Source organism: Lates calcarifer, linkage group LG16_LG22 (genome assembly GCF_001640805.2).
Source record: "Lates calcarifer isolate ASB-BC8 linkage group LG16_LG22, TLL_Latcal_v3, whole genome shotgun sequence".
In the NCBI taxonomy this organism is placed as follows: Eukaryota; Metazoa; Chordata; class Actinopteri; family Centropomidae; genus Lates; species Lates calcarifer.
In genome coordinates, this window is record NC_066848.1 from 2014268 (window position 1) to 2042235 (window position 27968).

Consider the following 27968-nt stretch of genomic DNA (forward strand, 5'->3'; position numbering starts at 1 on the left):
CTTGTAAATGTTGAATTTTGTGGAAACTGTTTCTGAAGTACTTTCACATTGTAATGTTGGGCAGATGAAGTGAATAACATTGATCGTTTATTTAGTCTTTAATTATCATCTGGTCATACAAAAACATTTGGCACATAAGACACTAGATGCAACAAAAGGACATGTACCTGTAAATTTTAGAACACCTGGAATGGTTTTTTAGGAATTACATGGATCCTCCATTTCCTTTGGGTTGATAATCTCATATTCACCATGTGCAAAACCAACAACAGCATATTTTCAAAAACACATTGGGCTCTTTACAGACGGCCACATTACTCGCAATGAACTCAAAGTAATTGGTTCGTATTCATTGGGTTTTGCAGGTCATATCTTCATAGAGTGGAATGAGATAAAGGTCTATGATTTCCACTTCCACAGTTTTCACAGTTGAAATGACTGATAACATGTTGGTCACATCAGAGATGCTTGGTCAATGAAGGTGGCCAAAGTGATGTCTCGCTGGGACAAACCTCCACAGTCATGGGTGCTAAGAGTGATCTGGACCTGGTGGAACAGAAGGAAGTTGACCATGTCTATGACTGATAGCCAGAAATTAAGCCTGAAGATAGCTGGATGATAAACTAATCTCACTTCTGGTAAAGGCTCCTTTCATTCATCTCTATTTTAACAGTCTAAACTCATGAAAAATTGTGTTTACGTCGTGTCAAATCCAGTTTTGCTAGTTTAATGGCGGGAGGAAACGTCGCAGCGCCAGGCCTTTTGTTCAACTATCTTTTAATTAATCATGGGTGTGTTTATGGCGTAACATGAAATAAACCGATGGCAGTGCTATCTCCCATTTTTAATAATATTTTTTTAAATGACATAGAAATACTGGGCCAGTTACTTAAGGTTTTTGTCTCCTGGCGCTTTCAAACAGACCGCCATTAGCAACTAGCACTGTGCTAGCCGTAGCCGCTGGGCTCGGTGGGAGAATCGCGCGCGCGCAGCGGTCAAAGGTCAACCGGGCTGAACTTTGACCGCGGTATGCGCGTGAGTTCGCCGCGGCGACCAACCGTTATGACGCGTCGTGTCTGAAAGCTAGCAATGTGCCGGCTAAATAACATCAGCGCTGGACGGGAAAACAGCGTCAGTCTGAAAGTAGGGAGTGTAAAGATAGGGCCCCCATGTTTCCTGACAAATGTAAGTCGACTGTTTACTTTTTTCATTTTTTATTTCAGCTCTGTTTTGGTCTTCGCCGGCTAGCAAGGGAAATATCTGTCCCTTTAGCCCCCAGTTCACCAGCTAGCTAGCTTAAAAACGTGAACCGAAACGGAGAAGTTGCAGGCCAAAAAAACTAAAACAAGAAGCTGAAACACTTAATAGTGTCCTTTCATAATTCACACAGTCATTGTTAATGTAAAAACACAGGGTATAGCAGCTTCAGTGAGTCCTGAAGTGCAGTTTAGGTACAAGACGCCTGCATTTGCAATTAAAATAGCTTAGCACAAGGCTCACACTTTCCCGAGAAGATATAATATCATACACCTGTGTGAGCTTGTAGGTTTTGAGACAGTAATCTCAGTCATTTAGGCATGGGGTGATGACAGGAGCAGTTTCAGTTCGCTGATGATCAGAAATAAGGACTGTAATCTGTTTTGAATGAGTCATAATTAGTCTTTTATACCTTATTATAGACGTTGAACCACTCAGGGTGATGGTCCATCTTCTCTGCTTGTAGAGCCACTCTGGACATGAAGCCAAAAGCCTACAAAGGTAAGAACATCATGCCTTGAAATCATGGAGTCATGTATATAGATAACACACAGTAGATATGAAATATTACAAACCTGATTGAAGTCTTTAAATACAAACTCTTTGTAGATGGCGTCCCGCCCCACAACCTCCACCCACTGAGCGTTGCGGAGAAGGGGGAGTAGGTGGGCCCTCTCTTCTTCAGTCAGAGTCTGAATCTTACCAGCCTGGTGGGACAGAGCAGGGGTAATAGTGTGAGTGAGTTTAGAGGGGGCAGTTTCACAAACACAAACTGTGATTGGTTGCACAGGAACGCATCTGGAAACAATGAGAAGCTGCATTCCTGGTTTAAAAAACTAGCCAGTTCAAAGGTATGTGGTGGTGGTGGGAGGGGGTGGGGATCCCTTTTTGGTCACTCAGTCCCTAATCTGTCACATGATGCAGAGTCACATGTTTTTAAAGTCAATTCTGCTCATTTTCATTCAGGCTTCATTACCCCTCTCCACCTTCCTGTACTGTCAACATTGCCCACATAGATGCAACTTCATTGCACAATCAAGAGGGGACTTTTGAAGGCTTTGTCCCCAGATGAGTAAACAGATGTCATGGCCACAGGCTGAAACAGCAGTGACATCAACAGGTATCATAGCAACGGTCTAATCTGATCTATCTGTGGAGCGAACAGGCTGCACACAAACAATACCCACCGGTTTAAACCTCATCTATTCATCTCACGGAGTGGCTTAATGCATGGACAGAGACATGGCATGTGTGTTAAATTTATCTATGTGAATATCTGTTTCTCAGTCTGTAGTAAAACATTATCTAGTGGATTTTTAAACTTGCCAGATTAAGTAAATGTCAACAGGTGTGCGAGGCAGTGAGCAGACCTGTGTAGCAGGTCCAACACACAGCGTAGAGAGGTTGTGTACTCACCATGTTTGCAGAGTGTTTTCATACACAGAGGAGGTGCACAGCTCCAGCTCCAGCTCCCTGTTGCACAGAGGCAAATCTGCTGTGGCAGCCAGTGAGAGCAACTGGAATGAATCCATCTGACACATGAGCCTTGGGTCCTGCTTAGCTGCCCCTGCGGAAGCCTGAGCAGAAATCCTCAGTGCTGATAGGTTACACGGCCACCTGTCAGCATGGGTTTAATCATCAAACTGTCATCTGTTGCACAAGGCATTCATGTAGCCAGCTATTGTAGCAACACAAAGGCCTGTGCAGCAGTGTTTACTGTGTGATGAAAGGATGAATATCTCTCCTGTACTCTCTAATAATCTACTCTACATTGTATATGCACATATATTAATCATGACCTTAAACTTCAGGATAATAGCCGACTGTAAATAATGTCTCCGTTCAACAGGACAGCAGATTTTATAGCAAGCTCTGCTCTTCATCTGAAAGGAGTTCATGTCAGAGGTTAATGAGGTGCTCCTGTGAGATTGCCCCCGGTGAACTCATCTGTCACAGCGAGTGCTCAGGGAAATGAACTGGTTAATGAAATGAGAGGAGGGAGAGGATGTGACAAGTGATCAGCATTTAACAGTCGACTGGATTGGGGAAATGAGAACGGTGCTTTAGTGTTTAGGTTAGAGAAGAAAGCACAAATTGTGTTTGGAAATGTAGAATATGTCTGACGTCTGCACTAACACACATATATGGAAAGAGTTTTCACTCAATCTTGTTTTATTTATCATCCCTTCCTCAAGTTATCCCAGTCCTTATTGATTATTTCTGGCCCAAAACTGACTCCAAACATATACATTAACACCAGCTAAAAGGAACCACGCATGCATTCTGCCCTTTGACCGATTTTTATATTGGTGTGAGAGTTATAAAGATGAGCAGCGGCTGTGTAGTGGCTGTTTTCAAGTTGACACCATGGAGCCCAGGATACTTCTACACACATGTCTAACTTTGTTAATCCTCGTAGCCAGCAGCTATGGACGACACTCAAAACCAGGTGAGTCTTTTGTTTGATTTGTTAGATGTTCAGGTGTCCACTCTTACACAGCCGGACATGGAAATGTTCCTGCAGTGGTAGGTTTAATTCCTTTTATGCTAATCCAAACAATATTTGTGCTTTTTTTAGCTTCTCGTGTCAGTGTTTGGTTCTCATAATCAAGGTTTAAATTCATTTATATCAACCAAACTTACTCATGTTACCATATTGAGTCTGTGATATGATCTGTGATCTGATACACCCTTCTCCTATCTCGTATTTATGATGTACAAAAAGCTTTGTGTACCAGCTGTAAATCTTTACAGGACCTGAGCTGAAGATGGATCAGGCTTTAATAACATTTCATAACCAGCTGACAGAAGAAGTGCGGGTTCTTTACACATCTGATTACTGCTACAAGGTAAAGAACGTCCACTGTCTCTCTGTTTGCATTTTCCCTCCTCCTCTGTCTTAAAGTTCAGTATGTTCCTCGTGCTGTTGTTGCTGCAAACTCCATTGAGAATTCTTGATATTTTCAAAGTTTCCTGGCTGGATATCAGAGATAAATGCTGTTTTTTTAATGACTTCTAAGTCTTTTTAACTGATCTACAGTTCAGCATCACTCTGGAACTTGCAGTTTAACTTGACTATCACTTAGTTAGAGGGAGATCACACCTGAAAAAACAAAGTTACATAGAGCAAGAACAGGTGTTCAAATTACAAAGGCTCCATTCTCCCTATTACAAGTCAGTGCACCGTCAAATGATTCTGAAGCTGTTGTTTTAGGGTAATTTAATGCTTCAGACTTCATAAAGACTCCTTCAAACCACAGAATATATTATACACCTAGGTTAAATGGAGTTTTAGAATGTAAGAGAAGATCAGCACCTGCTTTTCTAACATCCATACCAGTCATTCCCAACCTTTTCTGACAAGTTAATTTCTACTTGCGAGCCATTGCTACAAGTTCTGGTCCAACTGCACACAAGCATTTTTAACAGTTCTACTAAAAAAATGACCTTTTTCCTTTTAGATTGTTTCAGCTAAAGGGACTTTAGGAGCCCTAGGAGAATATTTCACAAGAAAAGGGAAAAAAAGGAAAAAAGTTGCAAAATAAAAGTATATTTTTAAAGTATATTTCTTCAGTAAATTCATTAAGTTGTCACTGATCTTTATTTTTAACACTTGTCTTTCAGTACATTCTCAGGAGCAGCCAAGCCTTGTCCTAGACCACAGGCTCTGTGATGGTTTTACATCTGAGTGTAAACTACATTAAATCAGTGTTTTGCCTCTTTTTTCCTTCTCAGTGTTTGTATCAGCCTTTGGTCTCTGTGAAGCCCAACAACAACAATGCATCTGTGGTGATCAGCACTAAATTCACTCTGACTCTGCGCGTGGACTCACAGACTGCGAATGCGACTCTTTGCAGGTAAAAAGTTTAATATTCTAACAACAACAACATCAGACCAGCTGTTGATTTACAGTCCAGAGAGGTCAAAAACTGCTGATTTGTTTCCGGTTTACTCATAATAACTCTGCCTGGGGGGAGTGTACTCTTCTTGTCTGCAGACATAATATAGTGTGGTGGCATCCGATGATTGCATCAGCAGTCAGTGTGATTATTTACAGGGGTTGGAGTTGGGGGGAGTAATCCTGACCTGCTTTCTGGACCTGAGTGATGCCCTCCCTTAAACCACCTCGCCGGGTATCGATCAGGAGCCTTTTTGGGGTTAATAAGACCCGACATTCCAGTATTGATGAAAAGGGCTCATTAAAGCTTCAAAGCTGCAGGTCCTGTGGAAACCTCAGCAGGGCTGTTAACTGGAGAAGACGGCTGCCATATTTACAAACAATCAGGACTGACAAGGTAGCAGCGGCTCAGCTCCATCTGTAAAAACACGGTGCCCGGGATTCAGTTGCAACACGACAAGCCTCTGGTCCTCCTGCCCTCACAGAGGCCTCCTTAGATCAATGCTGAGGTCTCTAACCAGACTGTGCTGCTATTGATTTCCTTCTCCCTTTGAAATAACACTCCAAGTGATAGCTAGTATGTCATCCCAACAGTGGATCAATACGAATGTGTAATGCATGTTTTTTGGGGCCTGAAACTGGAGATGGTGAGCGGGCAAAATGATTTAAGCCCACGGACACTAGGTGGTGCTCCTGAGCTTTACAGCTGCTGGGAAATCTTCAAGAGGAAAACAGCAGCAGTGGCTGGAAAAAAAAGTAATTACATGTATTGTGCTAAGGAAATGTAATCTCAGAGGGGATCAAATAAAAACAGCCTGTAGTTTTATGTGCTTTTGAGGGAGGCATCTCTCCATAATTCACTGTTTTGGATGCAGGTGGAGTCAGATATATGAAGAGGGTGGTCATTACTCTGTGAGGATCCAGGCCAGCAGTAATCCCAGCTGCACTCACAGCGTGGATAAAACGCCACACAATGCATACCTGCGTAAGTGCACAACACACGACATCTGGTAAACAGTTTTGAATAAATGACTGAGACTGAATGAGACACAGTGACAGTAAAGACACTGGCGTCCACGCTCAGGCCCAGGCCTTTGATCCGCTCTCTGCTTTAATTGAGTCAGCAAAGAGGAGAATCACTCGGCCGGTCCACATCCACCGAGCAGTAATTCTCATCCATCTCTCGGGACATGATGTGTATTGATCAAATAAGACGTGCTTTCTTGAAAAGGGATAAAAGAAAAGCTTTTCTGTTTTGTTTTGAAGGCCTGGCTCCGCGCGTGGAGGATTGTGGGAAATACATTAGGGAGTGTGGAAGGATTAGGAGCGTAATGGGATTTTGAAAGCGTCTCCCTCCATAATGTACACTCTACTTAACAATATTGCAGATTATGTTGTAGATCAGACTTTTAAGGCCAAGTAGCCATTATCCAAGCAGATATATGGTCAGTGTGACTGCACCCCTCACAGTATGATGAGCTTCCATTAGCTCCGCAGACCGGTGATTATACAAACTCCCTGTAGGACTTGCTCAGCTTAAGTAATGGTCTGGTCAGCAGCTCAAGACAGGTTAGAGTTGCCCTGCTAGGGAATTTCAAAGTTTACTTCAGCGTTCCTGATTGATCGGCCGCAGACCTTCATGAGGTCATTTGCTGGGCGCGGTATTCTTCAAGGATGTGTTTCCGTGCAGCAGCTATCAGATCCACCCTTTAATCGCATTAGTACTGTATTCTGCATTGTACCACAAACCACAAGTCACCTGCCCGAGGCCTTAATTCTTACAAAGAAATCCAAGATATCGACGGTTATTAAGTGTTTGACTCGACGAACTGAACTTAATCTGGTTGTTTCAAATGCCTCCATTAATTTTCTACTCGTTCTGACAGTAAATAATAGAGGGAGCGTGGCCGCCGCAGAGATCTAGTGTTGTTTCACTTCAGGTGCTGAGAGGTTTATGGTGTTTTTATGAGTGGACACGAGAGATGCCAGGACTTTCCCAGAGGCGATTAAGTGACCGCTCTTTGTTCAGAGTGGATGTCGTGGATATAGTGTGGATTCAGCTCGGGGTTAAAATGGCTTCTTTTTGTTTGTTTTTCCACTAAAGACAAACACTGCACATACTGCCCCTTTATTCCTCTGTGCTTTGACGCAAGAAGACCTCGCTGATATCTCCTGAGCTTATGTGTTATAGCTTTATAATCAGTGGCACAGCTGTTTAATGTCTCACTGATGTTTCAGTGCTGATGTGCGAGCAGTGATGCATTTTTGTTTGCAAGAAAGATGGTTTATGTCTAAGTTATGCAGTTATACAGATACAGGAACATAAGCTTTTTGTTTTACCCCAAACAAAAGACATCCAGGCCACCGTATTTGTGCCCTCTCGTACTGTAAACCTCACCCTGACCCCGATCCCATCTCCGACGCCCTGTGGCAGTCCAGCTCCTTCCCCTCTGTCTTTGTGTTCATCCTCCTTGTTCCAGTGTAGTCTTACATCTTCCCTTTTCGGACGCCCGTGGGTTTAGATTACCTGGAGTGATTGCTCTGTGATGGATCGACCGAGAGTTTTCCATTAGCCTCTTGTTTGTCACTTGAGGGATCCCCTCTGACACCGTTTGATTCCCACAAGGGAGCCTGGAGGCGAGTAATGCAGACAGTTTGGACTGGTTTATCAGGCCTTTTATCCCCCAGTCAGATTCTATTCTGATTAGAGATGTACAGTTTAAAGCGCCTGACATGGACGTGCAGATAGAGAGGCCATAAATCAGGGTGGTACAGTTCGATTACACAATGTAAACATTAACTTTTTGCATTGTTTTATCAGCTCTTCTGGTGGCAGCTCTCTTACTGTCCATAATTGCTCTCTTATTTGTTGTGGCACCCTACATCTACAGGTACCCATCTGCTTTATTTTTTTAAATAATCCCCAGTAAAATCACCATCCTACACTGTTTACGCCTCCATCAGAACCATGCAGACCAGACTTGTTTTCCCTTTTTTACAGGAGGCGTTGTACATCAAACTTTATTAAGACCATTTGCTGCCAAGGCCCTCGCTACTCAGTGGATAATGTAAGTAAAAAGGCTGCTGCTTCTGATGAATGCATTAGGTTAATATCTTAATAAATGCAATGAGATGACACAGAGGCATGATTTGATTGATTAGATTTAGATCAATCATAAACCAATCAAAGGATTTCCATCAAACGAGTGCTTAAGTGGCAGTCTCGTCAGTGTCAGCTGAGCGATTTTAAGCTGCTAAACATCTCAATATGCTCAAGATGCGACATGAAATCCACAATTTTGCTCGATAATAACGTGTTTATGAAACTGGTGTGTTTGGTATCTTTATTCCTGAAATTCCCATTTGTTTTTCCAGGATTTAAAGCCATTCAGAGACACATAACGCGAAATAACTGCACCATCTTTATTTCCTTACTGCAGGAAATGATTGACTTTATGCTTTTTTCGTAATCAAACATTAACATTGCCTTGATCCAACAGTTACATTGAATTATTTTCATTGGCCAACTCCGCAGCCAGAGATGCATACCAAAATTGCTCAGAGACTCCAGTTATCAAGCCGTTTGGGAGACACTAATGGAATGATTGATACAAATGTTAGCAGAGCCAATTGTACTGCAGACTTGCATAGAAGCGAGACCCGCCGTGTATTTCTGGTGAGCATGAATGGCTCCTCTCATTCTTCCAAGCAAGATGTCTCGGTCTTCCATATGCTGTCTGGATGGCAAGCAGATCCATCATAACGTATTAGTGCGGGTGTCTTCCTGCTCTGGCTCTTTAAACCGCTGCATGGAGGCCAGCGAGTCAGGCTAATCCAACTGAGAGGGCAACAGGCCAGAGTCCTCTCAATGCTGCCTTCACAGGGAGACAGGGAGGGAGGGGGGAGGCACTGCTACCCCCCCCCCCCCCCCCCTACCCCACAGAGAATGACCTGAGACATAGCGATGTTCAACATGATTTTGAGAGTTTCTGACCCGTGTGGCATTTTGGGGCTTTTGTTTTTGTCAATGTTTTTACATCTGAGAACAATTATAGTTGCGTAAAATCCTCAAACTGTTTAGCATTTATTTTTTGTGCAGTTGCCACAAGTACACAGTAAGATTGTGGACTTTAATTATAATTATATCATAACTAATCTCGGCTCCAAACAGGGTGATTTTAAATTTAATGGCAGTTAGCAAAAGAGGTAATCAGCAAACTAGGAGAAAAAAGTATTTAAACAATAGTCTTATTTTAACACAGGATGAGCTGATGAGAATTATTACCTGACTGCAGTTTTCCTGTTCTTCTTGACCTTAATTCCAGTCAGTGGTTGGTGTTCATGTACAGAAAACAAAGCTCTATCAATCTCTTGACTGGAGCTCTGACTGTGCAGTCCCACTCATTGAACGGTGTATATTACCCATGATCCCCTTCTCCATCTGGAGCAGGAAGTGCTGTTGCTGTAACAAAAACACCAAACTCCATTGAGAATTCTTGATATTTTCAAACTTTCCTGGCTGGATATCAGAGATAAACGCTGGTTTTTAATGACTTCTAAACTGATTCCAGAAGTTTAAGCCACTGACTATCACTCAGTTAGAGGGAGATAAAACCTGAAAAAGCAAAGTTACACAGAGTAAGAGCAGGAGTGGGAATGACAGAGGCACCTAGCATATGCTAACATAATTTAACTGAAGTCAGAAGTTGAAACAACAGGGTTTTTTGTGGCATTGTGTACAGTAGCCATACAGTCAATAAATGTTCCCCTCTGTTGTTCCTACAGGACAGAGCGCAGGCTTGTGAAGCAGAGCACAATGCCACCAAAGCTAAACCAACACGTCTGCGCTCGCTGGACACTTTCCGAGGGTATGTACTCCATCAACAACCATCCTGTTTATCAGTCTATCACCACATGCGGCTCGTTCACATGCTAATTCTTTTTGGAGCAGACCGAGGCACGATGAAGATCTACAGGCCTGGCATAAAGAATAATTACAGGGGTCACAGTCTGGCCACATGCTCCCCCAAGCTTTTGTTATCAGGCCGTATAGCTCTGGGCATGATTTCTGATATCAGCGCGTCTCGGGTTTGGAACAGTGTGTTTCTGTTGGACAGGAGTGATGCATGTGATTGAATCTGGGCTCCCTGCTAGCCTTAATTGTGGCCTGGGGGTAGACACAAAGCACGCCTCTCTGGAAACAGGATGCTGGTGTGGCTTTGACCTCCCCCTTGCCAAATAATTGATGTAATAATACCGTCAACATATCAGCACACATCCACACGGCCATAGATCTCCTGCCAAAATGGAGAGCAAGAGGAAATCCAGCAGCACAGAGGCAGCATCCAGCAGACGATTGGCATCTTCTCCATCTGTGGCTTCCTTTTGGATGAAGAGCCATCTGAAACCGCTGTGCATATGTACTGAATTCAAAATACAGCATCGTTTCTATGTAGTTGGGGATATTCACCAGAATTTGCAAAGGTTCAGGGAGGGGATACATTTCAATTTAATATCCTTTCACTCACACTTCCTGCCGCAGCACTGCTCAATCTTATTAGCTGAAATGTCACTCTAGGGTTACAGATATTTGTCCCATATTGATGTCCTGATTGGTAATACTGGAAATTCTCATACCTGACAACACACTTAATCAAGCTGTGACTCAGCGCTCAAGATTAACGCTGCGTGTGCCTCTTCAGCCCTGTGACTTATGATCCATACCCCTGGTAAGTAACAACTTCCTACAGAGAACAGACACATCAGTCATCTGCCATAAATGCTGAGACATTTCTGATGGCAAAAGGCTTTTCTTCTGAAGCTGAAAGGTTTTTCTGGTCATTGCTCAGGCCTCCACTGACATGATATACAGAGAACAGAGCGGGTTACAGTTAATTTTTCTAAAAGGATTTGGATTTTAATCTTGTGCCACACTGCTAAAAGGCTGTCGCCGGTTTCCTTACTGTTGGAAATCGCACCGTCAGTAGTTAGCAGAGCCATACAACTGAGGGAACAACTATTAGAGCAAAACAATGGATTGTCGGCTGCGTTTAACACCAGGTGGCTGACTCATTCTGTGCCTTATTTTGACTAAGCTCCAAGTTTTCCTCCGGTTCGGTTTCAGATATGCTCTCTAATGTTTGGCCACAAAAAAGAGAACCCTGGCATTTCTACTCAAGTGGTAATTTATTATGACTAGATTGGGTGTCCGTGTACATGATACGGCCATCACAGCAGGTAACTCAATACTCTGCAGTGATAGAGTGTAACTATCCATTTGCAACGGGGGAAATGTACTAAGCTAATACTCTAATTGGTAAAGCATGTACAGTGATTCAAATCAAAGAAGTCCATCAGCGTCTATCAGTGAGTCATAACCAGTTGTCACTGCTGCGAGAAAGACACGTCAGTCTGTAATCTGTTCGCTATAAATCATATGCTGGTTCCCAGACATGAATTAAATCTATTACTGAAGTGACAAATGTTCAATGGAGAGGCTTTAGAGGGATATTTACAACTTAAACCCGATTATGAACCGGGAAACGACGCCTGTTGTGCCTCAGCCTGGACATTATCTTCTCCTGTATTAACTTTGGTGCCACATAAAACAAAGTGATCTCCGCACACGTTGTATTAATTAAGCTCTTATAGTTTCCCTTAATCATAATTAGCAGGTACGAGTGCGGCGCATGTGTGTGGCATTCGTAATGCAATCTGCCTAAAATGGAGCTCTTATTCACAATCAGACACCCGGGGTGTTTTAATCAGAAAGATGGCCAATAAGCCACGATATTGCGGTGATTTTCACTGGGTCTCATCTGGATAGTGATTTAACCTTTGTCTTTGTCACTATGGCAACTAATGGATATGTTCGTCAAAAATTAAACGATAGCTCCTGTGTGTGTGAGAGAGAGAGAGAGAGAAAACGAGCACATGGACACATGCACCAGGGTTTAGTCTACTTTAATAGCCCTTTTGAGATGATAGTGGCCGATTAAAATCTTGTATCAGCAGGTTGGGGCTAAAAGAGCAGTAATGGCTTTGGTGCACCTCTTAATTGAATCTGGGCAGAAAAACAAGAGGAGGCAGAGGCAGATACAGTGCACCTTATCAGACAGTCTCATTCTTAGAGGTTGTGCTAATCTTGTTATGCCTCTTGAAGCCCCCTTTATGATTTATTTTTTCCTGTTTTTGATTAAATAACTCATGAATCAAAAGCATAAATCCAAGTATTTAGGATGGTGAAAGGATGGAATCCGCCCCGGGAGCAAACCTCTGCAGCTTCTTGCTTTGACCATTGCAGGCATTTACATTTGGTGTTGTGTAACGGCACCCACATGCAACGCAAACACCTTTTTTTTTTTAATTAATTTTTTTTCCTCCCTCCTTCCTCTTTCCCAGGGTCTGATTCAGTGAAGCACTCCATCACGTGTGCTGTGTTTTTTTTGTTTTTTTTTCCAGCAGTCTTGGCCGGTGCTAAAGTATAAAGTGTATCATATATTAGACGCAAAGCCTTTAGTCAGCACTCCTGTGTGAGGAGATCCAGAGGACAAGTGTTCATTTCCTGAGTGATTCATAATGCTTAGATTGCATTACCTTGCATTTGGAGTGTGACAGAATTAAAAAAAAAAAACCCACATACTCAGTTAATACTGAATCAGAATCAAAGTGTTGCTGCTGGATTTTAAGAAGAGGGTTGGAAATGATTATATTATTATGAATTTCATGTTTTTTTTAATCACAATCGTCCATTTTCACACGTTTCCTTCATTTACTCTTAACTGATGCGTGAAGGTTAATCCCATTATTACTGATTTACCAAGTAGTGCTTACTCATTGTTCTGTCTTTGTAGGTTTGCCCTGACAGTGATGGTTTTTGTGAACTACGGTGGAGGAGGCTACTGGTTCTTCCAGCATGCACCATGGAACGGTTAAGTAAAGTCACAACTTTAAAACCGCTAACAGGTGATGATCTCCTGCAGAGACACACTGGGTTCTGGGATGCATCTGGATGTTTCTTTGACACCTACCACCCACCTTAACATTAATGTAGACAGTGCTTCCACCACGCTACAAAAACCGCTCAGAAATGTCTGGTAGTTTTGTTACAGCCTCTGTGGAGCAGAGTGAAGGGAAATTAAAACTACAGGGACCATGATCCTTTGCGCTTCACTTGCTCCCTCTTGAGTGAAGCTGCCTTGTTCATTCGTCAGCAAACAGATTTTCATTTCCCAACTTTTTTGTCAACTTCTCATTCAATGATTTTCCTTTATTTTTTATTATTTTCTACATTGTAAATGGGGATGACATTCTCTCCTTTCTTTTGTAAAGGAAGCTCCAGTGTCTCCTCTGCTAAAGGAGATAAGATAGGAAGCACTGAAGTTCCTTTTTAACATTTAGAGATCTGATCATGGCCGCCACTGAGATACTTCTGCGTCTTTTCACTCAGTTAGAAACCTTCTTAAGCAAAAGAGACTATTCAACCTGTGTTTTACAGGCAGAGCAGCTCAGTGGCAGCTTTCCCCTCATGTCTGCTGTGTTTTCTGACCTGTTGTTGCTAATTATGATAAATGCCGTCTCAAAGCAAAACACGTGCTGCAATCCATAGATGTTTATTGTCATTAACAATCAGGGAGGAGAGAGGAGGAGGAGGAGGAGGAGGGATGAGTGTTTAAACGACAGCTGGGAGAATATGGGAGGAGGGTGGAGTGAATGAGTAACAATCCTCTGCCCTTGAGCAAGGCACCTGTGATCGACAGAGACAACTGCACAGTCCCTTTTTTCCCCCCTGGGTGAATGAAAGTTTTTTTTTTAAAAATACAAAAATGTCACTACAACTTTTATGAAATGCATGTCATCGTTAAGGGGTGTTCTCAATTTAAATTTTATAATGGGCTCCTCGCCACGTCTACAAGGCTGTATTGATTACAGGGGCGGTTTGATTTATCTTCTCTTCGCTGCAGGGCCGCCACTGTCACAGGAGCGAAGATATTTATTAATCACACCTTTTCAAAATGGAAAGTTAATAACAGAAGCAGCACTTTTGAGGACACAGCGTTGTTCTTAATTCATCTTGTTGTCCTTTAGAGGAGGAGGGCAAGAACTGTGAACTCTGTGTAATCAGCATCAAATTCAAGCATGTGTCTTGTCAATTAATATGAATTTATCTCTGGATTTGCTGCAGGTTTAACTGTGGCAGACCTTGTCATGCCATGGTAAGTGGTGCTGGTTTTTAACACACATAAATATGCGTAGTTTTGCATGCACATAACTGTGTTTTAATGATTCTGCCGTGTCCTCCAGGTTTGTCTTCATCATTGGGACGTCGGTGGTCTTGGCTTTCAGGTCCATGCAGAGGAGAGGAGTTAACCGCCTCCAGCTGCTGCGCAAAATCACCTGGAGAACAGTCGTCCTCCTGATGCTTGGCTTCTGCTTCCTCAACTATTCTCCAAGAGATGGACCACGTATGTGCAAAATATTCAGCACACACTGTAGCTGTTAGTGTATTTATACTTGTTACTTTTAGTTTGTTCTGTTCAGACGCCTGTGTGTCTAATAATAGGTCCACTTATTACATTTACAGCGCTGAAAATCATTAGCACCAGTGGAGAACAAATAGAGACGTGTTAATGCACAGAAATTAGATCACATTCAGTTTTTTCTGCCTGGTGTGGAGCTGTACAGAGGTTTATTACAATGTTTAGTTATGGTCACACAGTGTGCATCTGCAATAGGCCCCTGATAGTTTGTGGATGTGCAGACTGTTACTGTTTGTGTAAAAGGTACACAGGTGGAATGGGAGGGGGCAGTCACAGAGCCGAATAGAGTGGTTCAAGAATGAGTCCTAAAACCAGGAAGTAAGTTAGCATGTTAGCATGTTAGCTCTTCCTGTTCCCTCGTCCCACAGTCAGTGTGTTTCTGGTTAAATATCTGAAATAAGGTCTGTGGTTTTAACACAAGCTCAAGACATTTTCAGGTTTGATTCTCCGACATAAAATGGGTCAGTAAATCCCCCACTCCTGATGTTTGAAGCTTTTACGTGTCTTAAAAAAGGCGGTTGCTAACGAGTGTCTAAATAATTAATTTAAACACCAGAAATGTGGTGGTTTGATGGTTCAAGCTTCTAAAATGTGATAAATTGTGATTTTTTTAAGCCATAGTATTAAATTAAACTGATTATGTTTGGGTTTTCAACACGTATAATGACACAAACTTGGGTATAACAAGGATTTTTTTGTTTTCTGATGTTTTATAGACTAAAAGTATAAAGGATGCATCAAAATAAAAGATCAGCAGATTAATTTATCATTAAAACGTCACACGGGACAGGACTAATATACCGTACAGGTGATATTCATAATAGGAACAAGAGAACCTGCAGTTAGTCAGGTGAAAAAGACAATATGTTGAGATTCACATCTGTGATAAAAGCCAAAGCTGCAGAGAAAAGAGGATGAAAAATCCCCATTTTGTCATTCACCTGGGGATGCACTGGGCGCCCCTCACACATTAGCCATCCCCAGTGCTAATGGACTTTTTCGTGGGTGGATGTCTTCGTAACTGGGTTAACAAAAATATTGTTATTGTGTGTGCAGTCTTAAAATCCAGCACCAGGGGACACTTAACCGAGGCAGATTGAGCAAAAACAACCGCTGCGGTAATGGACAATTATAAACAGATAGTGTTACACCCTTCAGCCGACGTGCAGCTGCTGTAGAAGCTGCTGCTGCTGCTGCTGGAGCTGGAGAGCAGTGAGTTTTACCATAAACTGCAGCTCTGCCTTCGCGTCTCCAAGGACGTCCTCGGCAGTTCAGTCACCGGGGTTTGATCTAATAAGAGAATGGAGACATATCAGCTCAATATGTTGAACCGTTTCAATGTCAGATGAGACAGAAGAAGGTGTTAACCTTTGACATCAAGTATGAGTCATTTATAATAAATCCTGTAATGGTTATATGGTATAAATCACAGTGAAAGCAGCAGCAAAAACCCCCAGTTTGAGTAAGACTCACACTCTATTTTAACTGATTCACAAAAATGTTCTTCTAAGATTTTATCTCTGACCATCTGACTTTGTTTATTCTTTGCTGGATGGTGACAAGTTACAAAAATAAGATTCAAACCTTGCTCTACTTTTACTCAGTTCTGCTCACTTCCACCACAGAATCATTATTTTATTCAATCTATCACTGAAAGTGCTCAGGGATGGGAAGTAGACAGCACAGCTCTCACTTCTTAAATGATATTGAACGTCAAAAAAAGGTCTCAGTTTCCCACAAAAAACTACAGACATTGATCAGGAAGTGAAACAAAAGGTGTCACGGTGTCCTGCAGTTCACCTTAAAACTGTAACTTTCACTATGATTTTTATTTAAGTGACAGTTTAGTCGGCGGACGTGCAGTAAATTATCTTTGAGAGCGGCTGAAACCTGCATATTTAACAAAATGTGTCATTAGCAAGAGCTTCCTCTTTTCCTGTGAAAAGAGAGATTTCCGCCTCTTATTTGATTTGAACGGATCAATGATTGGGATTACACTGTTTTTACGGCGCCTCGTGTGGCAAAGAGGTTTTCAATTAACTAATGTGCAGATTACCATCAATCTCTCAACCAGAAGCCGAGCCGATCCAACCCAATTTGTCGAAGACCAAGAGATAAGTGGGAATCTTTGATTAGCTTCCTACCTTCTCAACGTGTCCCACATCCTGACGGCTTGCACCGTTTCCGTGTGTGTCGTGCAGTCCGTCATCCTCCTTCAGGAAGTAGAGGTGACAGGATGATTGATGAGATGTTCTCACGTTCAATATCATAAAACTCCTGATTTATAATTTGCTGAAATCAGCAGGAATAAGTTCTTTTTATTAAAGAGTAAGATCCTTTTTCTTTAACCAGAAACATTGCTATATATCACTACCAGACTCCATTGACAAAAACAGCAATTTTACTTCACAGAACACAAAAGTTGGTATCTATTGCTGCCTTGTTTGATTAGTTTGTTTGTGGTGTTTTTACATGAGTAAAGGATCTGATTACTTCTTCCACCACTGAAAGTCACACAATAACACAAACAAACAAACAGATGGAGGCAGTGGTGTTCCAGCAGCTCCTGTGTTCTTTCCCAGTAAAATTCCTGTTTTTGTCAATGGAGTCTGGTGCTGATATAAAGTGACATTTCTGGTCAAAGAAAAATGAAAGTATGTCTCTGTAATCCTATCCATAATGTTGTCAGACATTTATAACAGCAACCTGAACCTGTCAGTGGCAAAAACAAGAACATCAGTGATACTTTAATGAGAACAGTTTGTTTACATTGCAGCAGCTGTTTATGATGGCTGAGTGCACTGTTTGCACAGATTGCTAAGATTTTTGTCTCTATCAACCATTTATACCCAAAAACATGGGAAAATAAGGCCCAGGTTAGAAAGTACTTTAAGGTGCGCAGTGCTGTTGTGAGTATTGATGCTGTGTGTTGTAGTGTCCTGGTCCTGGCTGCGGATCCCTGGAGTGCTTCAGCGTCTGGGCTTCACCTACTTTGCTCTGTCTCTCCTGCAGACTTTCTGGGGCCAGAAAGAAATCCCTCTGAGATCGGTGAGCTGCTCTGTCAAGTTCAATTTTGTCATTACATACGAAAGAAAGGGGAAAAAAAACACACACACATAGAAGAATCTTAAACAACCTGAAACACACACATTTAAACTTGGCTGTACTTCAGCAAAGCGGTTGTTTGACTTAGCGCCAGCATGCTAACATGCTCAGAATAACATGCTAAGGTGTAGCAGGTGTGTTCACTATCTAAGTTTAGCATGTTAGCAAGTGTACTGTTATATCTTTTGTGACTTTTAACAAGACTTGTTTATGATGCAGTTTCACTGGTGGAACCCCGTCCAGGATCTGGTCCTGTACTGGCCCCAGTGGCTGATTATCATCCTGCTGGAGACTCTGTGGCTGTGCCTCACCTTCCTCATGCCTGTGCCCAACTGCCCCACGTAGGTCCAAGCAAAACTGAAGTAACCGACCGAGCCCAGTCTGCTCATTAACCCTCTGTACACATGCTAAAAGAGTAAATTTCACCCGCCTCTCCGTGCTGAGATAATCTCCAGTTGTGGGGCTGTTGCGCTGCAGCCGAGGCGTTAGTGTGCACCTTGTGTTGCTGGTGTTATGAACCGCCGTGATTTATGGGCCTGTGGTGGATGCTTCAGAGGGCATAATTAGCCAATCTCAGTCTGTCATGTGCAATAAGAGCAGCAGAGGCAGAGGATCCATCTTCCTCGCTCTGTGTCTTCTGCTCAGTGCTGCTTTTTCTGTGTTTTTCCCACCATTTCTGTGACCCTGCATGGCGCACTGAGTTTAAATAGTAGCACTTTTCTCCCCACAGCTTTTTTTATTTGCATTTTTTACTCCTTATTCCACTAATCATGATTATTATTGTTTGTTATCAGAGGGTATTTGGGAGCTGGGGGAATCGGAGATAACGGTCTTTACCCAAACTGCACTGGAGGCGCAGCAGGATACATCGATAGACTGATGTTTGGTGATAACATGTACAGATACCCCACATGCAGAGTAAGATCCTCTTCACACACCATTCATCATTAAACCTTGCAGGTGGAGTTAAAGCCATTAAAACATCCTTACTGCTTCTTTTCATTTTTCTTTCTCCAGGAAATGTATCACACCACGCAGCCGTTTGACCCCGAGGGGGTTCTGGGTACAATCAACTCCATCGTCATGGGATTCCTGGGGATGCAGGTCAGAGTAGAAGAAATGTTTTTTTTAATTATGGCACTTTATTTTGCAAATATATAGGTGAGCTTTAAGTAAAATCACACTTTTTATTACAGAGTAAGATCCTTTTTGTTTAACCAGAAAAAATACCAAACTCCATTGACAAAAACAGGAATTTTACCAAGCAGGTGCTGGAATACCGCTGCCTTGCTCTGTTAGTTTGTTTGTGTTATTGTGTGACTTTCGCTGGTGGAAGAAGTATTGAGATCATTTATTTAAGTGAATCTACTTCACAAAAACACAGAAAAACTAACAGATGGAGGCAGTGGTATTCCAGCAGCTCCTGTGTTCTGCTCTGTAAAATTTCTGTTTTTGTCAATGGAGTCTGGTACTGATATATCGTGATGTTTCTGGTTAAACAAATAGGATCTTATCCTTTAATTAAGAGGTCTATCTCTGTAGGAATCATGTCTAAAAAGGAAAAGCATGATTTTGACTTAAGTCTTGACAATACTGGCACCTGATTGGCTGAGAGCCTCTGCTTCTTTTATTCAAATGGAACCACACTTTCACAGTGAGGATTTCTTTAAGAATAAAAACCAGAACCATGTGTAGCTAAAATGTTAATTTCTTAAAATGACTCCATTCATTGATTCTTCTATAACATTATCTTAGACCACCTCATAGGCAGTAAGACTCTCTGTGCTTAAATGAAGGTTATGTGAAAGACTCTTTGCCGCCTAATTTAAGTGCACAGCTGCCGTCCTTTATTGACAAAATGTTGTCACAGAGCGAGGAGAGTGCTTTTGGTCTTTAGACCCGAGTCTCTGATGGCAACCGTGTCACTTATAACCATTTGTGTTGTGGGAAGTTGCCAGGCAAAAGCAGCCACATTGCTCAATTCCCAGTGGGCGGTTAGCACTGAGCCCTTCAGTCAGCGAGTCTTAGGCGACACGCCAGGTGTCCGCCGCCCTCCTCTGCGCTCGCCCCGTGCTAATGTCCTCAGCTGAAACGTATATATCATCACCAAATTAATCAGAGGGTGCGGATGACTTACACCCAACATCTGGCTTGGCTGGATGTGAGAAATGCGACCGACACGTCAGGGACGCAGCATTGACGCTCACATCCCAGGCCTATTTGGTTACCGGGGGGCAAATACACGGACGCGCCGTTTGTTGGTGTTTACATTGTGTTTCTCATTAAATATACGATCGAACTGTCTCTGCTTCCTCTCTCCACAGGCTGGGAAAATTATCATTTCCTACAAGGGGATGAACGTCCACATCCTCTGCCGGTTTCTGGCATGGGCCGTCATCCTGGTACGTTACATCATCACAGCTGGTAAAGTGAAAACGAGCATATAAGTGAATTGATCATTTAAAAAAAAAATCAACAAATCACTTAAAGCATCTTCCAGCTCCTGTGACTCACACATATATGAGTCTTTTACTGAGCTTTTACTTCGCCTCGCAGGTAAACTCTGCAACGTGGTTTCCAGCCGCTCGGGTATTAGTCATAGCCGCCGAAGCCATTTATTAGCAGGACTTAGGAGAGGACATGTGTGTGATCTCAGCTCAATTAAACAACATCCATGTGTGGCTGTGTTTCCGGGCAGACATGGGTATCCAGCTGCTTCGGGGGGATACACACTGTCTCTCACTGTCTGTCTGTGCCTCACATGTGGTTTTAGATTCGAAGAGTGTGGATATTACTTACAGTCTTCTGCAGGCTGTATACAAGCATTTGATTAAGAGGCAAGATCAATTAATTTATCTGCAGGATAGGTCATTAAAATCCAGAATAAAGTGTTTGTTTTGGATTTGTGCTCATCCTGGGTGGTCTTAGAGGCAAGCTGGCGTTTATTTTGTTTAGAGGGGCAACATGTCCCACAGGGAGCAGCCTAGTGTTATGCGAGATGTCCTGTTTTGCATCTCTAAACCTGTGACAGGAGGCTGTTAGTCTGCTCTAACAAGGCCAGACCTCTGTTGTATATATGTACGTACAGTAAGATGCTGCAGAGATGTAGCTCTCTGCAAAAATCGGGGTTAGTAGGAGCCCTGCATGCTGTGGAGGCAGACATCCTGAACTGGCAGTCCTGTGACCTGGAGCGATGATGGAGCTGCAGGAGCTGGCTGCGTCGCTCAGCCTTGGAAATCAAACTGTGCAGGATGAAAAGAAGAGGGAGGAGGGGACTCAGCCAGTGAAAAACACACAGAAAAAACAGAGACAGATCCCATTAGTTTGAAGTTATGTAGCTGATGCATACTCCAGTGCCTTTCTCTGTAATTTCAGATTTCAGATTCCTTCATCCCTGGCGTGTGTGCGCTGTAACTGTGTGGGATTCATTTATTGGACCCATGTGTTTAAACAACACTGAAGGTTCTTAAATCAAGGAAGCAGTTTCATTTGTTAACTTTGTCTTATCAGCACTACAGCTGTCAGGTGGTTGGGTTTGTCAAGTCAGATCAAGTTTATTTGTCTAGCTAAATATCAGACGCAATATCTTAATGGGGTTTACAGGCCCACAACAGTAATGGGTCTTCGTCCAGGCCATAATTTATAAAATGATAAGAAAAAACTCCCCTGTTTTCTCCCAGCAGAATAAGAGGGGGTAGCAGCTCTGTGAGACTGTACTTAAAGCAGAATCATGCAACTATTTTAACTTAAAATAACAGCTTCAAAGTCATTCTGATGGCACTGACTTGTAATAGGGAGAATGGAGCCTCTTTCATTCTCATTCCAGGACCCAAACGCCTGTTTTTGTTCTTTGTATCTTGGCTTCACCGGGTACATCACACATCACCAACTATGGGGCTGTAGTTAGCTATAAGATTTGGTTAAATGTCTGAAATAAGGTCTGTGGTTTTAACACAAGCTCAAGACATTTTCAGGTTTGATTCTCCGACATAAAACGGGTCAGTAAATCCCCCACTCCTGATGTTTGAAGCTTTTACGTGTCTTAAAAAAGGCGGTTGCTAACGAGTGTCTAAATGAGACTACAGAGGTTGTCGGGGACGTTAACATGAAAACCCATCTACTCACCAGTCCACCTTTACAGCCTCGTTGTGTTTCTACTCACGCTCTTTCAAACTCTCACTAACTTTCTAAGAAGAAAGGCTTTTGTAGAAGAGCTCAGAGCTAAATGAAATGACCAGTTGGAAGCTTAGTGGTGGAGTTTTATTTTCTGGAATAATCCAAAACACAATGAAAAAATCCCATTGGCTTTTTGTTGAGGGAACCAGGCTGATACTAACTTGGACTGAATGAACAGAAAACTGGTTGAAATATAAAATACAACATGATAACAGGTCTAATAGATATGTAGTAAAGCAGTAGTGCAGAAGCCCAAAAATGTGTCTTTTGTGTTTGGAAGAATCTGCTGCTTATGTAGGTGCGAATCAATTGAAATTCTGTTGTGAGAATTTAACATCATTAACCTCAATTCTTAAATGACAAATCTCCCCCATTAAGTCTCCTGCTGTTGAATCTTATTGACTATTATTGTGGAGTCAGTGTCCGGAGGGAGGTGAAATAAATTGGATCCATTTGGCTTCTCCCAGAGGCGAAGAAGAGGTGATAAAGTAACACACGACTAAATAAATAAACATAAGGCTTTTATGATTTTGTATCTCAGGGTTCACCCGTTAATGCTGCTCAAGATTATGATGTTGGAAACAACATATTCAGGATCATACAGTGTTCAGTGATGGATCAATACAGGGACTTAAAATCCTGGTTAACTGAAATAGAGAATAACAGTAAAATAGATTTTCTCACTTTGACAGAAGGAGCCTGTTTTTTATTGATTTCTAGGAGCAGATACAGACCTTGTGTTAAAGCATAAATACAGTAAATATAACCGTCCCTGCTCTGCTTTTGTATATTTGCTTTGGTTTTCCTCTGTAATCCCTGTGGCTGGATCTATTTTTACTCCCAACAAAGTGTTTTCACCCAACACAGAAAGCAAAATTAGTTTTAGTGATTGGCCTGTTCTTTGATATCGACCTTTCTAATACTATTTCGGCTCAGAGGGGAGGCAGGAAGCGGGGCCCAAGCCGCCTCTTGTCTCAGACATGTGCTCTTGACATTAGCGGGTCTCCTCGGCAGGAGGAAGGGGAGCTCATTTCTGCACGCACCCAACCACAGGATTGGCATTGCGGAGCACCAGAGAGCTTTTCATACAGAGTTTCACACCAGAGTTCACGGATTGATATTCAGGGGCCAGCCATGCATCTTCTTCCTAATAAACAACAGGCCCCCCCCACACTGTTAATTAAAGTCCAACGATCAGGCTCCAGAAGTGAGAGATTGAAATTGAGCGATTGCCCCACATACCAGCCCCATCCCACATCCTGCTGCCTGGATAGCCTGGAGACTTAATCCTGCCCCGGCTAGGCTATTTCCACACCATCGATTCTGTCATCTATACACATGATGGATATCCACCTAACAAGCATGTTTGGATTCTCATCCAGCTCCCTGGGTTTTTCTCTCTGGAGCACAAAATGTCCTGAGTATCTAAATCATATGTAAAGGTAAATAAATGAGACAATAAAAGCTTTTATTGATGTGGAGTTCATCAGATATTGTTGTTGATAAGCCTGTGGAGTCAGCTGGGCTCCACATGGGTGTGATTGTACTGTAGGTGGCTCTGAACAGTCCAGTGTTTGCAGTCCGATACTCTCAGATAATCGGTTAATCTGCCGGACTTGCTTGATTCTGTTGCCTCGTGTTTTAGCAGCTTGCTTTGCTTTGCTTTATCGCCCTCCATCGATTTGAAATCTGTTTCATTTCCACCCTCAGGGAATCTCCGCAGCCATCCTTTCTAAGTGCACACGAGACGGAGGATTTATACCTGTCAATAAAAACCTTTGGTAAGTGCTTCCTGACCCTCTAAATCCAGCCACTTTTCCTCACAAAAGAAAGGGATGGGCTTCCAACACGGCACAAATCAAGGCCGCTAAAACATGCGTTTACTTACCTCTAACAACAGCTACGACTGTAAATAATCACCCGGGCTGTCGGGAGTGTGAGGTGGAGCGGTTACACATCCTCTCGACATGATCAAGGATGCTTTATCCTCTCCACCCCAGGAGCACTCACTACATATTTCACCAGCCCTGCGTGATGGGCTCTGGGAAAAGCATCTGTATGAACATAGAGCAGCTTAACTGCTCCCAAACTATCACATGCCTTTTTGGAAAAGACAAGCCACAGCATCTTGATAAATGTTTGTAAAGATTTTGCATGAAATACGGCGCAATTACTACCTCAGACGGCAGATTACTTTACGACCTGTGCATTTGTTCCACTCCCACATTACCCTTAATATGATGTGAATCATTTTAATGTTTCAGCAGGAAGAATACCATTTCATCTGTGATGTGTAAGCAAATTCCTCATGATGTTCCACAGGGGCTTCGCCGCTAACACTACGCTCATCCCTCGCCATTACCTGCCTGGCTTTTATAGGCAGTTCATCATGCTCAGGTTATTGAGCTCTTGAGTACGAGTCCCTGCCTGGATGTCTAGAAGTAATTAACTCCCAGCCAAGAGTCCTTTTTGGCCCCACTTCAGCTGAGATATAAAAAAAAGCCCAGTGAAAGGAGGCAGCCATTTTACATTAGATGATATTACATCAAACATTCTTGCACTTAAGAACAGACAGGGACATGGCTGGTTGGCATGTCTCCATGGGGCACATGCCAAAGGATCCACTGCTGATGCTTTAGACCAATCCAACAAACTTGGATTGGCTCAAGACCCCTGGGTGTTATTTATCCGCAGCAGAGGATTGATAGACTCTGTGTTTTTACACCCTAGTTCACTAACATTTTAGTGATTCCCAAACGTACAAACGAGTAAAACATTGCTGTTGTTGTAAAGCATTGTCTGTTTCTGCAGGTCTTTGTCTTATGTGACATGTATGGGCTGTTTCTCCTTCCTGCTGCTGGGAGGCATGTACTTTGTCACTGACATTAAGGGCTGGTGGGGCGGACAGCCATTCATATACCCAGGTACTGTTTATTTTCTAAACAAAGGGACAAACAAATGTTCCCACAGACTAAATGGACATGGAGTATGGAGGAAGGAAAATATATAGAGTTACAAAATGTTGAACAATCATCAGGTTTTTAGATGTGTTGCATTTTGTTGGAATTAACTGTTTTATACACTGATGACTTTATTTTATTATACAGTAAAATAAACCTTCATAGTTTATTTTTTACACTAATCAGGTCCTACTGATCTGAAACAGCCAGGAGAAATTAAACATGCAGACAAAATCAACGCTCAGGTCTTAGGAGGTTGTGACAGTTTCCCACTATCACAAAATATCAGCTAATGCAGGTTTGAAGGCAAATTCAGGGTGGTCTTATTTGCATAATTGCAGCCTCTTTCTCAGCACCTTAAGCTAACTTTTCACTCTCCACCTCCACTGAAATTATTTGGGAAATTGAACCACAGGTTTGTCAGGGCAAATTAAATGTCAAAAATCATTTTGACCAAAAGTAAACACAGAAATTAGCTCCCTGCATTAGCAGCTTTAGCTAACTGCATAGAGATCTAACTCCTGGGGCAACTTGCCAGCTAACCAAGCTAGCTGTCTCTTCATCTGCAGCAATAACAAACAAAGCTTTTAAAAGCTGGAACATACTGAACTTCTGTTTGTTTCTTCTCTTACCCCCCCCCAGGGATGAACTCCATCTTAGTGTACGTTGGCCACTCTCTCCTTGGTTTCTACTTCCCGTTCAGCTGGGAGATGCACATTCAGCAGAGCCACTGGGAGTGGCTTTTCCAAAGCCTGTGGGGAACTGCCCTGTGGGTGCTCATCGCCTACCTGCTCTACAGGAAGAAATTCTTCCTCAAAATATAAACAGGACGATCATGTGTCCCCCTCATACTCTGTGGATGTCATTATTAGTTCTATTAAAAACAAACAATATTCATGGTAAGGTAGATCGATTATTTTAACATCTGTGGGAGTTTTTAAAAACCCGGCCCACTCTCCTTGGCCTAATCACGTCAGTTTACTTTTCGGTGATGCACATTCAACCCACGGACATTTAAATGAATTATACCGATGCTAATATCCAAGTCATCTGATGAATTAAGCAGCAAAGAAGAAGAAGCTTGAAGTTTTTATCAAACACAAGCTGTAGCACAGAGGAAAGAAGTATGAAAAGTATGAAAATGCTCACCCATTAAATCACCCTGCAGTTTCTACAGAAGATGTCAGTGTGGGCAGAGTGAGGTTTTATTTGATGCCACTTGTTTTGTGCACTGAATACACTGATTAAATCAAATATACTGAGGTGCTACTTAACAAATTAGGCCGAGTGATTCCACTACACACCACGCCAGCCATTATGAGTCTGTTGCCATGGCCACTTCTTCTATGTGTGTGGTGTGTGTGTGTGTGAGTACCATCTGCTGTCCGAGTGACAGTACTTTAATAGGGGTCAAGATGCACAGCTCACAAAGGAGTGTCATTAATGGGACTGAAACCTCTTGCACTCATTGTATTAGAAAATCAGGGAAATTACACAAGTCTAATTCATCAGAGGACGACGACGACAACTTCAAATTCATCCTGAGCCCTCTACGCATTTCACATTTTATTTATTTAATACAAAGCTACTTAATTATTGAAACAGTTTATTCTCAGACTCTGATTATAATATTTCCATGTGGTCGTTCTGGCAACAGCACTCCCCAATGGCAGGGACCTCCCAACTCAGTGCATTTAGGCTTGTAGACATGGTTCAGAAAACCTGCTGAAGTCCAAACCGAGCATCAGAATGAGGAAGAAAGGTGGTCAAACTGGTTTCTTGAACATGACAGTGAGTTCACTGTCCTCAAATGGCCTCCACAGTCACCAGATCTCAGTCCAGTAGAGCCCCTTTGGGATGTTTGGGACCAAAATCTCTGATGGTTTTTGTGTAGGTGCTAGAAAAGGTTCATGGTTGTGAGTCCTGTCTGTGTCAGACTTTTCGTGACCAAACTGGACAGTCAAAAACTGCTCAGGAATGAGCCTCCAAACTCTGCAGATCCCCAGATGTAGGTCCCCCTTGTGCCGCCAAAACAGTCCTGACCCGTCAGGGTGTGGACACAGGACCTGTGGTGGTCAAAGTAACATCTAGATGAATCCCAGGACCCAAGGTTTCCCAGCAGAAGGTTGTACTGTAACAAGATGATCTGTGTTATTCACTTCATCTGTCAGTGGTTGTAATGTTATGGCTGATCAGCCCTGCACAGATGAGAGTGCTCTCTCTTTAGAGTGAAGTCATATTGCCCTTATTCCTCAGAAGCCGTAAGAACATTGCGTAATACACATGGCGTAGCGGTTTTGGTAATTGTCTTATGCCTTCTGGAACAAGACTCAAGTCCATTACTGCTTTCCTAAACTACTGTGCCAGCAATGGAAATGCTCAGATGCTTCTTCATGGGATGGAAATGAAATCGATACAGATTCACCACAGAGATCTAAAGATATCTTTTGTGTGTGCATTTGCATGCAATGATAAAGCTTTTCTACTTAAATGTAAGCACCGAGCCGACTCACTCAGAGTGAGTTACAGTAACAAAAACCATCATAAAGTAGCTGTTAGCAAAGATCAAAAGGGTCAGAATAAGAGCGTCTAGACTGTGGAGGTGATGAATATTCTGCTTTGATTTCAGATTGAGTTTCTGCTCATCTCATCCTGCAGTGTGCTGAACTTCTTGTCGCTCGTCAGAAAAAGCCCAGTGTGGTCCCTCATACCACACTTCCTTGCCTTTATTGATTCTCACTGAGCATATGTCTCAGGATACCTATAGTCTGTCATATGGAAACTTTATCCCAGATGCAGTGTTCTCATGCAGACCCGCTCGGCTTCTTATATTCACATAATGATCTCCCTTGATACGGCTATCAGTGCTACATTTAGTAAGCGAACATTTGAGCACAGTATCTGTTTATCAGGTCATTTATTACAAAACGTATTAACATCAAACACAAATAAAGACGTGAACATGATATTTTGAAGCAAATAACAACTCTCAGAGCATTTTTTAAGCCTGTAACTTTATTTGTAAATGTATTT

At 42.4% G+C, this 27968-nt stretch overlaps 2 protein-coding genes across 2 annotated transcripts; one reads left to right on the forward strand and one right to left on the reverse strand.

Annotated features, from left to right (window-relative positions):
• Positions 1–79: 79 nt before the first annotated feature.
• On the reverse strand, positions 80–2830 carry pcbd1 (pterin-4 alpha-carbinolamine dehydratase/dimerization cofactor of hepatocyte nuclear factor 1 alpha). The gene is made up of 4 exons (XM_018680994.2): positions 2674–2830; positions 1833–1964; positions 1670–1750; positions 80–546 (listed from the first exon to the last, which is right to left on the reverse strand). The coding sequence occupies exons 1-4, from the start codon at positions 2674–2676 to the stop codon at positions 454–456; spliced, it is 309 nt and encodes a 102-aa protein (XP_018536510.1). The 5' UTR covers positions 2677–2830; the 3' UTR covers positions 80–453.
• A 105-nt stretch (positions 2831–2935) lies between these two features.
• si:dkey-192p21.6 (uncharacterized protein LOC565246 homolog) lies at positions 2936–27924 on the forward strand. Its single transcript, XM_018680990.2, has 18 exons — positions 2936–3706; positions 4012–4106; positions 4993–5114; positions 6031–6140; positions 7977–8046; positions 8157–8223; positions 9941–10023; positions 13009–13085; positions 14340–14370; positions 14459–14619; positions 17630–17742; positions 18019–18140; positions 18594–18717; positions 18817–18903; positions 20124–20201; positions 23686–23756; positions 24787–24899; positions 25578–27924. Exons 1-18 carry the CDS (start codon positions 3625–3627, stop codon positions 25757–25759), a joined length of 1788 nt encoding a protein of 595 aa, XP_018536506.1. The 5' UTR covers positions 2936–3624; the 3' UTR covers positions 25760–27924.
• The last annotated feature ends 44 nt before the right edge of the window (positions 27925–27968 follow it).

Excerpts from the sequence above, each read along its gene's own strand:
- si:dkey-192p21.6 (XM_018680990.2), top strand. The coding sequence starts at position 3,625 with ATGGAGCCCAGGATACTTCTACACACATGTCTAACTTTGTTAATCCTC. Across the intron at positions 14,620-17,629 it reads TTCTCCAAGAGATGGACCAC|TGTCCTGGTCCTGGCTGCGG; the intron begins GTATGTGCAAAA and ends TGTGTGTTGTAG. Across the intron at positions 17,743-18,018 it reads AAGAAATCCCTCTGAGATCG|TTTCACTGGTGGAACCCCGT; the intron begins GTGAGCTGCTCT and ends TTTATGATGCAG.
- pcbd1 (XM_018680994.2), bottom strand. Across the intron at positions 1,751-1,832 it reads TATTTAAAGACTTCAATCAG|GCTTTTGGCTTCATGTCCAG; the intron begins GTTTGTAATATT and ends TTACCTTTGTAG. Across the intron at positions 547-1,669 it reads GGTTCAACGTCTATAATAAG|GTCCAGATCACTCTTAGCAC; the intron begins GTATAAAAGACT and ends CTGTTCCACCAG.